Source organism: Cebus imitator, unplaced genomic scaffold (genome assembly GCF_001604975.1).
Source record: "Cebus imitator isolate Cc_AM_T3 unplaced genomic scaffold, Cebus_imitator-1.0 Scaffold324, whole genome shotgun sequence".
In the NCBI taxonomy this organism is placed as follows: Eukaryota; Metazoa; Chordata; class Mammalia; order Primates; family Cebidae; genus Cebus; species Cebus imitator.
Genome location: NW_016107639.1, coordinates 1432043 through 1445426, shown reverse-complemented (window position 1 = coordinate 1445426; position 13384 = coordinate 1432043). Strand labels below are relative to the sequence as shown.

Below are 13384 nucleotides of genomic sequence, written 5' to 3'. Positions count from 1 at the left end.
AAGGATCAATGTAACAAGAAGAGCTAAAGATCCTAAATATATACGCACCCAATACAGGAATACCCAGATATATAAGACTTATAAAGAGACTTAGACTCCCACACAATAATAGTGGGAGACTTCAACATCAATATTAGACAGATCAATGAGACAGAAAGTCAACAACGATATCCAGGACTTGAACTCAGATCCAGAACAAGTAGACTTAATTAACATTTATAGAACTCTCCACTTTAAATACACAAAATATACACTCTTATCAGTACCACATCACACTTATTTACAGGTTTAAATGAAATATTGGTTGGCTGCTTGTTAGTTATTTTCTTCCCTCATTTTTTTTTATTTTCATTTTTTTTCATATCTCTATTATTAAATACAATTATAGGCATACCCATTTTTAGACTGCATTCTAGCCCGGGCAATAAAGCAACACCCCTGTTCTCTCTCCCTCTTCCTCTTCCTCCTTCTTCCACTCCTTCATTCTTAAAAAAAACAAAACAAAACAAAACAAAAAAAACAGCTAGTAATTCCACTCCCTTGGAATTTACTCAACAGAAATGAAATACATGTGTCCACAAAAAACTTACGCGTTAATATTCACTATAGCTTTATTCATAATAGCTCCAAACTAGAAACATTTCAAACATTCATCAACAGAAACTTTGTTGCTTGTATTATTCCTACAATGGAATATGATTTTAAAAGATAAATGACCATTAAACACAACAATATGAACGAGTCTTGGACTCATTTGTGCTGCAAAAAAAAAAAAAAAAGCCATTTGTGTGAAATTAAAGAACGGACAAATGTAATCTTGAAGATAAAAATCAGAGCTGCAGTTAATTTGGGGGAGGTGACGATCAAATAGAAAGGGACATGAGAGAACTTTCTGAGGTGATGAGAATGTTCTATATCTTGATAAGGATGGCTGTTACACACAGACATCAAATTGTATCACTATATGTTAATTTTACCTCAGTTTAAAAAAATCCAGGATTTCTTGATGACATTTAACCAAATTAACACTTACATTTACATTTACTTGTGGATTATTTGATTGATATTTGCTTCCTGCATTAGATTCTGAAGCTCCATTAGCTAAATTAAAAAAAAAAAAAAAAAAAGATTCACAGAAAATTCTGTATAGACTCTGAGAATGAGAAATCTAGCATTAAAAACAATTGTGTTGCTTCTACCAAGAAACACTAATATTTTACCAATAATCAGCCAGTAGCCATCTGTTCTTAACATTAGTATCTTTAAATGCTAAAACTTAACCATTATAAGATTGCAAACACCTCTGGGCAAGGCCAAGATTCATACTGGTGGCAAAGCAAAGAAAAAGTAATAATGGACATGGATAAACAAAACAACAATGCTCAATGTCATTCATTCGTCATTCAATGAATAATTTGGATGACACCACTATCACTTAAAACACAAAAATGAGAAATACCAATTTAACAAATACCTTACTTTCACCCAGACATTAACAATGCTAAAGAGAAATCAGTATCTCACATGACTTTGTAGAAAACAGACTTAACAAAGTAACTGCATTCCCGGTGAACTCCTGGGAACTACTATGTGTGGTGCACATCATTTTGTTTACTTAATAACACATAAAAACAGGAACATCCTCATCCTCAATGATAATGAATGCAATGTGCTGTTGAATTTTTTAATGTTTATTAAACCATATAATATGGTTTGGATGTGTGTCTCCTGCAAATCTCATACTGAAATGTGATCCCCAATGTCAGAAGTGGGGCCTAGTGGGAGACACTGAATCACGGGGTGGAAGACATTGAATCATGGGGCAGGGGACAGTCCCTTCATGAATCCCCATGGTGATAAGTGAGTTCTCGCTCAGTTACTTCACGTGAGAGCTGGTTAAGAGTCTGGAACCTCCCCATTCTCTCTCCTGCTCCCTTTCGTCATGTGACATGCTGGCTCCCCATCACCTTCCACCATGACTGTATACTTCCTAGGGTCTCACCAGAAGCAGACGCCAGCACCACGCTTCCTGTAAAGCTTACAGAAGCACGAGCCAACTAAATCTCTTTATTTGTAAATTACCCGGCCTCAAGTATTATATTTTCTTATAGCAATGCAAGAATGGACTTACATCTTACTCAAATCACATCTAATTCTTCCCTTGGAAATTTTTATAAAATATATCCCAATCATGAAAATTTGTATAGTTGTACCAACTGACCAACATTATCTTTTAAGTGTACTGCATCCTAAAGTGGTATGATTATAATGAAATAAAAATAATTCCACTTCAAAGAAAACCTAAGAACTTTTAAAATACATTAACTACAATTCTTTATACATAAGAGCAAAATGTCATTTTCATATGGTCACGGAAGGAAGCTTTCAAAGCTTACAAAGTGATGTAGAGCTCATATGAAAGCCGTTTTTCTAACAACTATTTAATTTTCAACCACCAATGTGGATATCTAGGCTGCATAATGTAAAATTCTGTTTCTGGTAAATGTAAGACAATATACAAACTTAGATTTTTTTCTTTTAGTTGTGTTCTATCATATAGCACACATTTCCCAAAATTTAAATTGGGAAGTGAATAAAGTTCATAGCAAAATTACTACATTCTAATATTTCTATTTTGGGAAATATGTGCCATTGGGAAATTAGTGATTTGTTACAAATAGTTAAAATGGTAAATTTTAAGTTACCTATATTTTACCACAAAGAAAAAACTATAGATATGGAGGTTGGGGGATAGGTGGAAAGGAAAATGACTGGATGGGAGTGGTAGCTAAAGAGTACAAGGTTTCTTTTGGACGTAATGAACATGGCTCCAACACTGACTCTGGTGATGGTTACATGCATCTGTGAATATTCTAAAAAACACTAGGCCAGGCACGGTGGCTCACACCTGTAATCCCAACACTTTGGGAAGCTAAGGCAGGTGGATCACACGGTCAGGAGATCAAGACCATCCTGGCCACCATGGTGAAACCCCATCTCTACTAAAATACAAAATATTAGCCAGGCATGGTGGCGTGTGCCTGTAGTCTCAGCTACTCGGGAGACTGAGGCAGGGGAGTCACTTGAACCTGGGAGGCAAAGGCTGCAGTGAGCCAAGATTGCACCACTGCACTCAAACCTGGCAACAGAGCAAGCTTCCATCTCCAAAAAATAAAAAGATGGTCAAACAGGAACAGTTCCAGTCTGCAGCTTCCAGCGAGATCAACGCAGAAGGTGGGTGATTTCTGCATTTCCAAATGAGATACCTGGCTCATCTCATTGACACTGGTTAGACAGCGGGTGAGAAATGCAAATCAAAATCACAATGAAATACATCTCAGGCCAGTTAGAATGGCAATCATTAAAAAGTCAGGAAACAACAGATGCTGGAGAGGATATGGAGAAATAGGAACGCTTTTACATCGTTGGTGAGACTGTAAATTAGCTGAGCCACTGTAGAAGACAGTGTGGTGATTCCTCAAAGATCTAGAACCAGAAATACCCTTAGTCCCAGCAATCCCATTACTGGGTATATACCCAATGGATTATAAATCATTCTACTGCAAAGACACATGCACATGTATGTGTACTGCAGCACTATTCACAATAGCAAAGACTTGGAACCAGCCCAAATGGCCACTAATGATAGACTGGACAAAGAAAATGCAGCATATATACACTAAGGATTACTATGCAGCCATAAAAAAGGATGAGTTCATGTCCTTTGCAGAAACATGAATGAAGCTGTAAACCATCATTCTCAGCAAACTAACACAGAAACAGAAAACCAAACACTGCACGTTCTCACTCATAAGGGAGACTTGAACACTGAGAACCCATGTGGGCATAGGGAGGGGAACATCACACACCAGGGGCCTGTCAGGGGGTGGGGGGCTAGGGTAGGGATAGCATTAGGAGAAACACCTAATGTAGATGATGGTTTGATGAGTGCAGCAAACCACCATGGCATGTCTATACCTACGTAACAAACCTGCAAGTTCTGCACATGTATCCCAAAACTTAAAAGTGTAATAATTTAAAAACAAACAAACAAACAAAAAAACACTGAACTGTACACTTTAAGTTGGGTAACTTGCATGGTATGTAAACTATATAAAAACATCTAAACAACTGCTAAAAATGAGTAAATGAGCAATTTTTTTAAAAAAAAGAGTAAATAAAAAAAAGAAAAAAGAAAAAATATAAACTACTTCTTCCTTCCAGTTCCAGACCAAGATGGAATAGATGTGCTACTCCCTATTCCTCCCATTAAATAGAGCTAAAAACCTATACATCAAAAGATGGAGAGAAGAGAGCAATCAGTAAGGACCTCAGACCCAGAGAACAAGACAACAGTGAGTTTCCAGTATTTTCTTTTTGTCTCATGTCAATGTTGTATACTAGAGAGGTAGCAACCAGAAAAGTAACAGGCACACACCAGAAATGCCCCCAAGAAAAGTCTGGTCTCTCTGACCAAAGGACTAGGAAAAGGGCGGCCTAGCAGAACAAAAAATTTTCTATAGTAATTGCTATATCCCACTCTAACATGACAGAAAAAGCATAGCCCCACCCACGTTGAACAGCAAAAAAGTAAGTGAAGCCTGGACTCCTCACTCCCCAGCTGTGGGAAGACACTCTCCTCATTGCCCAGATGGTGTCAGGGCAGACCAAGTGAGGAGTGGGGACAGCCATCCAAACCTGGCAGTCATTGCAGGGCATAGGCACAAGGGTGCCAGATGCTCATCCCCATTAAAGATAAAGCTTCAAAAAATTTAGTTTAAAGATCTAACCAGCTTTTATTAGCAAATCAGGCAGTATTCCATCTATGAAATAGAAAGGTACTCAGATAAGCTAAGCAGCAGAGGTGAACTTTACAGCCAGAAAAGGATGCAGAAAGTAGATACAAGGAACAAAACACAAATTGGGCATTTCAAAGTTACTTTCCTTCAGGGTAAAGTACAGAGAACTCTCTTATGATAGCCCAGTTTGGCCCCTTATGATTGGTTGCTGTGAATCTCTTGTTTTTTGGGAAATTGGCCTGTTTTTAGTGTAGTTTGATTGTGGCACCTAGCACAAGTGACTCCATTCTGGTTTGGTCTGGTCTGCTGGGCCTGGTACAGGAGCTTAGGCCGAAATAATGGCTTCGGGTACATTTTATTTAACATCCTCAACTGGCAATAATAAAGCACTCCTGCCTATCTCTATCAGTATCAGAAGAGGCCTAGTAAAAAGCAGAAAATCTAACCACCTTCTAAAAAGGTAACAACATCCATGCAATGCCAGTGGAGGCCACAGGCATGCAGTAACCAGGCACTCCTCCCCTTCCCAGCCAAGGTGGTGTTAGCAGAAGACTACTGAGGAGCCAGCAGTCACACAGTACCTTCCCTTCCCAGATGTCAAAGGGGCTGTGAAGGGAACCTGGTTCTCACCCCCTTCTTGCACTAACCCCCACATTCCACTCCCACCATCACATTAAACAGAAGGTTTAAATAAGGTCTCCAATCTCATAATACCCAAAATGTCTAGGATATACTGGAAAATCACTCATTATCCCCAAAATCAGAAAAATCTCAACATGAATGAGAAAACAGAATCAACAGATGTCAACATCAAAACAACACAGATAAATTATCTAACAAGGATTTTTAAACATGTAACATAAAAATGTATCAATGGACAATTATAAACAGACTTGAAACAAAGGAAAAAAATATGAAGTCTCAGCAGAGACACTGCTAATATGAAGAAAAATCAACTGGAAATTTTGAAACTAAAATCTGAATGGATGCGCTCAACAGTAAAATAAAAAAAAACGAGGGAAAACAGCAGTGAACTTTAAGACAAAACAACATAAACTGCCCAATCTGAAGAGGAAAAGAACTTAGAAAAAATGAGGAGAATCTCAGGATCCTATGGTACAAAAAGAAAAGATTTCACAAGGTGTCACTAGGGTAAAAGCAGCAATGGACAGTGGAGTTCAAAAAGCATTCAAATAATGGCTGCAAACTTCTCAGATTTGACACGATACGAATTTACAGAATTAGGATGCTAAGCAAACCCTAAACAGGGTAATTCTAAAGAAATTCATACCAAGATGCATAATAGTCAAACTACTAAAAACTAAAGATTAAGAAAAATGCTTGAAAGTAGTGAAAGAAAAAATGACACCTATCTCAAAAGGAAAAAACTCAAATGGCATCAGATTTCTCATCAGGAAGCACGGAGGCCAGAAAGAAATGGCATAACATTTTTCAAGTGCTGAAAGAAAAAAACTGTCAACTCCAAATTCTATTATCTGGTGAAATTATCAGGCATCTTCAGATTAAGGAAAACGAAGATAATTTGTTTCTAGTAGACTTCCCTAAAAGAATAGTTAGGGAGGGCCGGGCGCTGTGGCTCATACCTGTAATCCCAGCACTTTGGGAGGCTGAGGCAGGCAGATGAACGAGGTCAAGAGATCGAGACCATCCTGATCAACATAGTGAAACCCCGTCTCTACTAAAAATACAAAAAATTAGCTGGGCATGGTGGCGCGTGCCTGTAGTCCCTGCTACTCGGGAGGCTGAGGCAGGAGAATTGCCTGAACCCAGGAGTCGGAGGTTGCGGTGAGCCAAGATCGCAGCCATTGCACTCCAGCTGGGTAACAAGAGCTAAACTCCATCTCAAAAAAAAAATAGGGAATTATCAAAACAGAACAAAAATAAGAAATTGTGGACTATGAGGAAATAAGAAAACAGAAAGGGCAAAAAGGGTAGGTCAATATAAAAGGCTTTCCTTTGCCTCTTGAATTTTCTACATTGTTTGAGAGATAAAGCAAAAATTGTAACACTGACATGGGGTTCTAATTGTATATAAGGGAAATATTTATATATTTTTGCATATGTAAAATCTACATATAATTTTACATGAGTATTATATTACTAATGGGAGAATAAAGGGATTTAAAGAGGTAAAGCTCTTACATTTTACCCAAAAACTTAAAATATCAACAACAGTACACTGCAATGTTATGTATATATAATGTAACTCCTAGAGCTACCATTAAATAATATCTATACAAAGAAATACACTGAAGAACACTATAGATAAATCAAACTGGAATTCTAAAAAATGTTTAAGTGTACCCTTAAGAAGGAATAAAAAAGAAAACAGAGAAACAAAGGAAAATACAGAAAACAAAAAATAAAATGGCACCTCAAACATTACTGAACATAAACCGTCAAAATGTATCAATCACAAGACAACGGTGGTGGGTTAAAAAAAACAAAAACAAACCAACCATAAGAAAACTACCAGAAACTCACCTGAAATATAAGTGACTTGAGAGTGAAAGGATAGAAAATTATACACCATGCAAACATTAATTGAAGGAAAGCAGAGATGGCTATATTAGTGTCAGATAAAGTAGATTTCAGAGCAGAAAAACTACCAGGGACAGATAAGTGAACTACGTAATGATAAAAGTGTAAATCCATCCATCAAGAATACACAGGAATCCCAAATGTGTATGCACCAAACAACAGACCTACAAAATATATGAAGCAAAAATGGATGAAACTCTAAAGAGAGGTAATCTCAGCAATTTGGAAGGCCAATAGAAGGGAATCACTGAGATCGGGAGTTCAAGACCAGCCTGGACAACACAGTGGAACCCCACCTCTACAGAAAGAAATTTAAAAATTAGTTGGGCATGTTAGTGTGTACCTACAATCCCAGCTATTCTGGAGGCTGAGGCAGAAGGATGGCTTGAGCCCGGAAGGTTGAAGCCGTAGTGAGCCATGATTATGCCACTATGGGTAATAGACTGAGGCCATGTTTCAAAAAAAAAAAAACTCTAAAGAGAATAAACAAAGCTACAAGGGAAGATGAACTCAACAGGAACACTAACTAAAAGGTAATAATCAACATTTCAGAACAGTCCATTGAACAATAGCAAAATAAATGTTTAAGAGCCAGAGAATACTTACCAACATACAGATAGTGTCACAATATCTTACTATAAGTCTTGTAAAAGCACTTAACTTTTTAAACTATGTGTATGTTACCACAATAAAATAAAACCCAACTTCAGAAAATAATGTAGAAGCACAACTCCTGGTCAAGACAAAATGACACAGATCTATTTCTCTGCTCCTCCCCAGTAAGTCCAACTACAAACCCTGGTAATTAAGCAAGAGCCAATCAAAGGAGAGTTCTGAAAGAAGGTAAGAAGGCAGCATTGACTTCCTGAGACTCCTCTCCCCGATCAGGGGATACTGGGGCAACCACGCAGTAGCAGTAAGGGGAATTTGCCACTATAAGCTGCTGGCACAGGAAGACTCTGTGCCCCTCATGCCCAAGACTCCTCTCTCTCATTACAGAAAGCCAGGCAGCACCGACAAGTGCAACCCCGCCACATAAGGGGCCCAGTCCAGAAAACCTCTTCTTATCCATGAACTAAGGCTCCCTCCCTTGCTCCAAGACACCAGGGCATCGAGGTGGCACGAGCAAAAGGAAAGCCTTTCATTATAATGGTGCTAAGACTCCTCTTCTCCCACACAGAAACACTACAGCCACTGGGTCCATATGAATGGGATACAGCTGCAGCCAGTGCCCAGCCAAAGAAGCCTCTTCTTTCCCATGAACCTGACACTTCCATCTCTTAACAAGAGACACCAGGCCTAGGAAAATCCCCCTTTCCCCCTCACACAGCACCAACAGAGACCAGGAAGAGCCCCAATGGTACCACATAAACCAAGCAGACCAAAGATCACAGCACAAAGGCTCTGAGAATTAAAATGTCATTGGAACCACAGCCCACAAATGTGGTCCAGGACCTATGTGCTGAATCCAAACAGAGCGGCTGCGCACTAAAATAAAAGATATAAATAGAACCCAAATTCTCCTAATGTACAAAATACCCAAGAGACAATCGAAAAGCATCTGTCAAACCAGAAGCCAGAATATTCACAACCTGAATTAGAAAAGGCAATCACACAACACCACAACTGAGCTATCTCAGATACTGGCATTAATTATATGACCAGCATTTTAAAGCAGCAGACATAAAAATGCTTCCACAATCAAATACAAATTATCCTGAAACAAACAGAAATTATAAAACCGAGAAATATAATAAGAGAAATAAACATCACTGGATGAGATTAAGAATAGAGTGGAGATGACAGTAAAGAATTAGGGAACTTGAGAACAGATGGATAGAATTTACACAATCTAAACAACACAGAGAAAAGAAACAGGGAATTATGTAACACCAACATAAAATCCAACTTTCTTAACATTGGAAATCCAAATGGAGAGAAGACAGTAGGAACAACTCTTCCCATTATTTCTTCAACAACAAAGAGTAGTTGAAGAGATCATGGCTAAAAACTCCCTAAATTTAGTCAAAAAAAAAAAAAAAAAAAAAAAAAAAAAAAAAAAAAAAAAAAAAAAAAAAAAAAAAAAAAAAACAGCAAACATGAAATCCAAAGAAATCCATGACAAGACATAACATAATTAAACTTCTGAAAACTAAAGACAAAGTAAAAACTTGAAAACAGCGAAACAAAAATGACACATTATATACAGGAGAACATCAATTTGAGTGACAGTGGCATCCTAATCAGAAACCATGGATGCAAGGAAGCCGCACAAGATTTTTCAAGTGCCAAGAAAACAGTGGGCTAGCAGCCATGGCACACGCCTTAATCCTAACACTCTGGGAGAATGACGCAAGAGAATCACTTGACACCAGTTGGGCAACATAGCAAGATGCTGTCTCTTCAAAAAATTTTAAAAATTAGCCAGGCATGGTGGTACCTGCCTGTAGTCCCAGCTACATGGGAGGACTGCCTGGGCCCAACAGGTCAAAGCTGTAATGAGCTATGATTGCATTACCAAACTCCAGAGCGAGACCCTGTCTTAAAAAAAAAAAAAAAAAAATGAAGAATAGAAAAAGGAGAAATATGGGTACATGGTTCGTGCAATACACTATCCTTATCATCATGAGTTTTATAAACCATATTTGGTGAATGACACAAAAACTGTAAGACTATCTGATACCCAGGACATCATGATATTAAAGTGAGGACCTAAGTAAAAGAATGGTTTCCGCACTTCACTGGAAGTGGTGAAATACTGACAGCAATACACCATAGTGATAACTCACATATGTATATTGTAATACCCAGAGCAAGCACTATGAAAACTATACAAAGACCTAATCTCAAACACACTATACAGATACCAAAAAAGTGTCCGAGTAACCCAAAAAAATGGCAAGAAAAAAGAAACAGAGGAATGAGAATCAGAAGAAAAACAACAAATAATAAGTGGCACATTTATATTCTAACATATCCATAATTATCATAAATGTAAATGGTGTAAATGTACCATTTAAAAGAGAATGGCATAGTCAATAAAAAATGAGTATATGATCCAACAAGAAACTCACTTCAACATAAGTTGAAAGCTATACCACGCAAACATTAATCCAAAAAAAGCATAAATGGCGACACCAATATCTAATAAAGAAAATTTTAGAGCAAAGAAAATTACCAGAGACAGAGGGACATTAACAATGAAAGGAACAATCCACCGAGAAGATAAAGATCTTGAATGTTTGTGCATCACATGATAGTGCTTGAAAGTGCATGAGGCTAAAACCCACGGATTCAATCTGGGATGAAAACCTATTTTGAAACCGGTGGCACATTTCCAAATAATGGACTCCTAAAATCAAGCAGATTTACTAATACAATTACTGTTATAGGTAACACCAAGGAGGAAAAGAGAAATGGTAGCTCCAGAGAACCCACTTTCAACCAAGCACTGAATAAGGGCATCTTACACATTTTCTATTGTAATGGCCAATAGTCCCGTAAAAAAATTTTATCTAGCATTTTACAAATGAGAAACCATGGCTTTGAGTTTTAAAAAGCTACCCGAGAGCAAACAGCTAGTAGGTAAATCAACACTCAAATCAGCGTTATAACGTTCCAACAAGTACTTTGGGCTGTAGGTTATAGTCTCTCAAATAGCCGAAACCAAAAGTTATTCAAAAATTCAAATTCTGAAGCAACCACATATTGGATGAAATTATATTTTCTACAATTCCTCTAGAATGAAACTTCAAAAACTGTAAGAAGCAATATTCTCCTTTCTAAAATTTCTTTTAAAAAGCAGTCTTCTTTTCTTTGAATGAGAAGTTAAATATGAGCTACATCCAATCTCGGGCATAAAAGGTCTGTACACGAACTCTACCGCTAACCTGTGGCTTCGTTCTCAATCTCCGTTTCCCTTTCCTAAAAGCAGAATTCCTTGTCGACAAAAAGCACTTTGGGTGTATATATGTTCAAGTAAAAAGTGTGCTTAGTAAAGATACGAAAATGAACAGAAATTTCAATAAGGAGTGTTTTTAACGTAATTGAGAGTTGTATCTGTCACCTTCCCAATTCACACAGCTACACGGCTACACAAGTTTCGGAGACTGAATTATCTGAGCAGTTTAGGACTTTTCATCCCGGTTTACTTTAGGAGAGCTGCCACTCCTCAACACCCGACCGCGGCTCTTGCTCTCGTTCTGCCTCCTGCGCTCCGCCAGGCGTCCCGGGACGCAGGCGCTTGCCCCGGCCCCGGCCCCGACCCCAGCTCCCGGCGCACAGACAGGGGCGCGCGGGTAGCGACCCCAGACCCGCCCAGCTCCCGGCTCCCAGGGTGGGCGGGGGCCCCCGGCAGCCCGCCGGGAGCATCGGGGGCGGACAGGCACCGTCCCCGCCTCGGTTACCTGCTGTGCCAGTCGGCTCCTGGCCCGGGTCCCGCAGCGCTGTAGTAGGCCGCTCGTTTGCGGTTGGCTGCGGCCGCCGCGACGTTGCGCACCGGATAGAGCGGAATCTGGTCCGCCATGTTCCGGCCGCCCCTTTCCCGCCCCTCCCGCTTTCCCCTCAATTCACCACCTTTTCCCCGCCCTCTCCCTTCTGCGCCAACCCCAGCTGAAGTACCGCCCGCACGCCTTCCCGCCCTCGCCGAGCGGCGAAGTCCGATGGCGTCACGAACAGCGACGACGCGGCGCGGAAGGCGTGGCGTCCCTACGCCCCGCCCTCCTCTGGGCGTCGGCGCACGACGACGGTCCCAGGTGGCAAAAGCGCGGCGAGGGAGGCGGTGGAGTCCGGGCGATGACGTCACGGGCGGCTAAAGCTGGGGCGGGGCGCGTCGCATCCCGAGGCCCCGCCCCCGCCTCGCGGCGGGCCCATGACATCACCGAGCGGCGGGGCGGGGCACGCATGCGTCGCGGGCTGGCCTTCCGGGTGCGCGCGTGGTCCAGCACGTGGGTCCTGGCTGGTTCTGGCGCTCCCTGGTCTGCGGGTGCGTCCCGCTCTGAAGGGCCTCGCCGCGGTCTCCTGGAAGCTGGGCCGGGGACACGCGTGGGCGCGCGCGCGCGGCCTTTTAAGCGGTCCTGAGCCTGCGCCGCCGGGAGTTGTACGCGCAGCCCACGCGCCCTCCTCGCAGCGCAGCTTCTCGTTGCCGCCCCGCGTTTCTCCGGCCGGTCCTCCGCGCCCGCTTCCTGCCCGCGCCAGTGGAACCTCTGGTGTCCGTGCGTTCACTCAGGGTCGCGCTCACGGGCCGGGCCCCCAACTCGCCGCGACCCCAGTTGCGCCCACCGCACCGTGCTCAATTTCCCAGTTGCTCGATTCCTGCTTCCTCACTGCCGCTTTCCTGCTTTCCGTGGTTCTTGGTCTTTAGCCCGAGTCCACATCCCCCACCTCTAGGCCCACAGCCTGCTGAAACGCCCTGTAGGCGACTGTCAGAAACGAGGTGTTTACACCCTCAGTCTACACAGGAAAGCGAGACTGTATTGAACAAACGCGCGTACAGCTTTGGTTGGGTTTGTTTAGTGTCCTGTCCCAAGCAGGACAGCCCCTCCCACCTCCTTCACGATCTGCACCTGGACCCTGCAAGCTGATGCACCGCTCACCTCCCGTATTTCTGGTTTATTCACTTTGTGTTTTTTTAACCTGTTTCTGATATTCCATTGCCATGACTTATGGATTTTGTCTATGTGTTTGAAACACTGTTCAACATTAACTTATAAATGCTTTTTTCTTTTTTTCTTTGCTGTGTTTTTGAGATGGGGTCTCATTCTGTCACCCAGGCTGGAGTGCTGTGTTTTGATCACGACTCAGTACAGCTTCATCCTCCCAAAGTTCAAGTGACCCTCCCCCCTCTGCATGTATTATTTTTTCTTTATTAAAAAAGTCTCTTTTGTGAATATGAATATTCTTAATTTATTGTTGCCACTTTCTGATTGCCAGTTGGCTTCTCAGCTGCTTTTCATATAGCTTGGATATACACCACTCCATAGACACTAACTACTCTCAGAAGACACCAATGGCCTGATTGACTT

General features: G+C 41.1%; 1 protein-coding gene across 1 annotated transcript in view; it reads right to left on the bottom strand.

Annotated features, from left to right (window-relative positions):
* The window catches only part of ATP9B (ATPase phospholipid transporting 9B (putative)), a 294182-nt gene extending 282167 nt beyond the window's left edge, over nucleotides 1-12015 (bottom strand). Inside the window, exon 1 of the mRNA XM_017504545.2 lies at nucleotides 11768-12015. Within this exon, the coding sequence (XP_017360034.2) occupies nucleotides 11768-11886 (119 nt within the window). The 5' untranslated portion in view covers nucleotides 11887-12015. The remainder of the gene's footprint in view (nucleotides 1-11767) is intronic.
* Between the last annotated feature and the right edge of the window lie 1369 nt (nucleotides 12016-13384).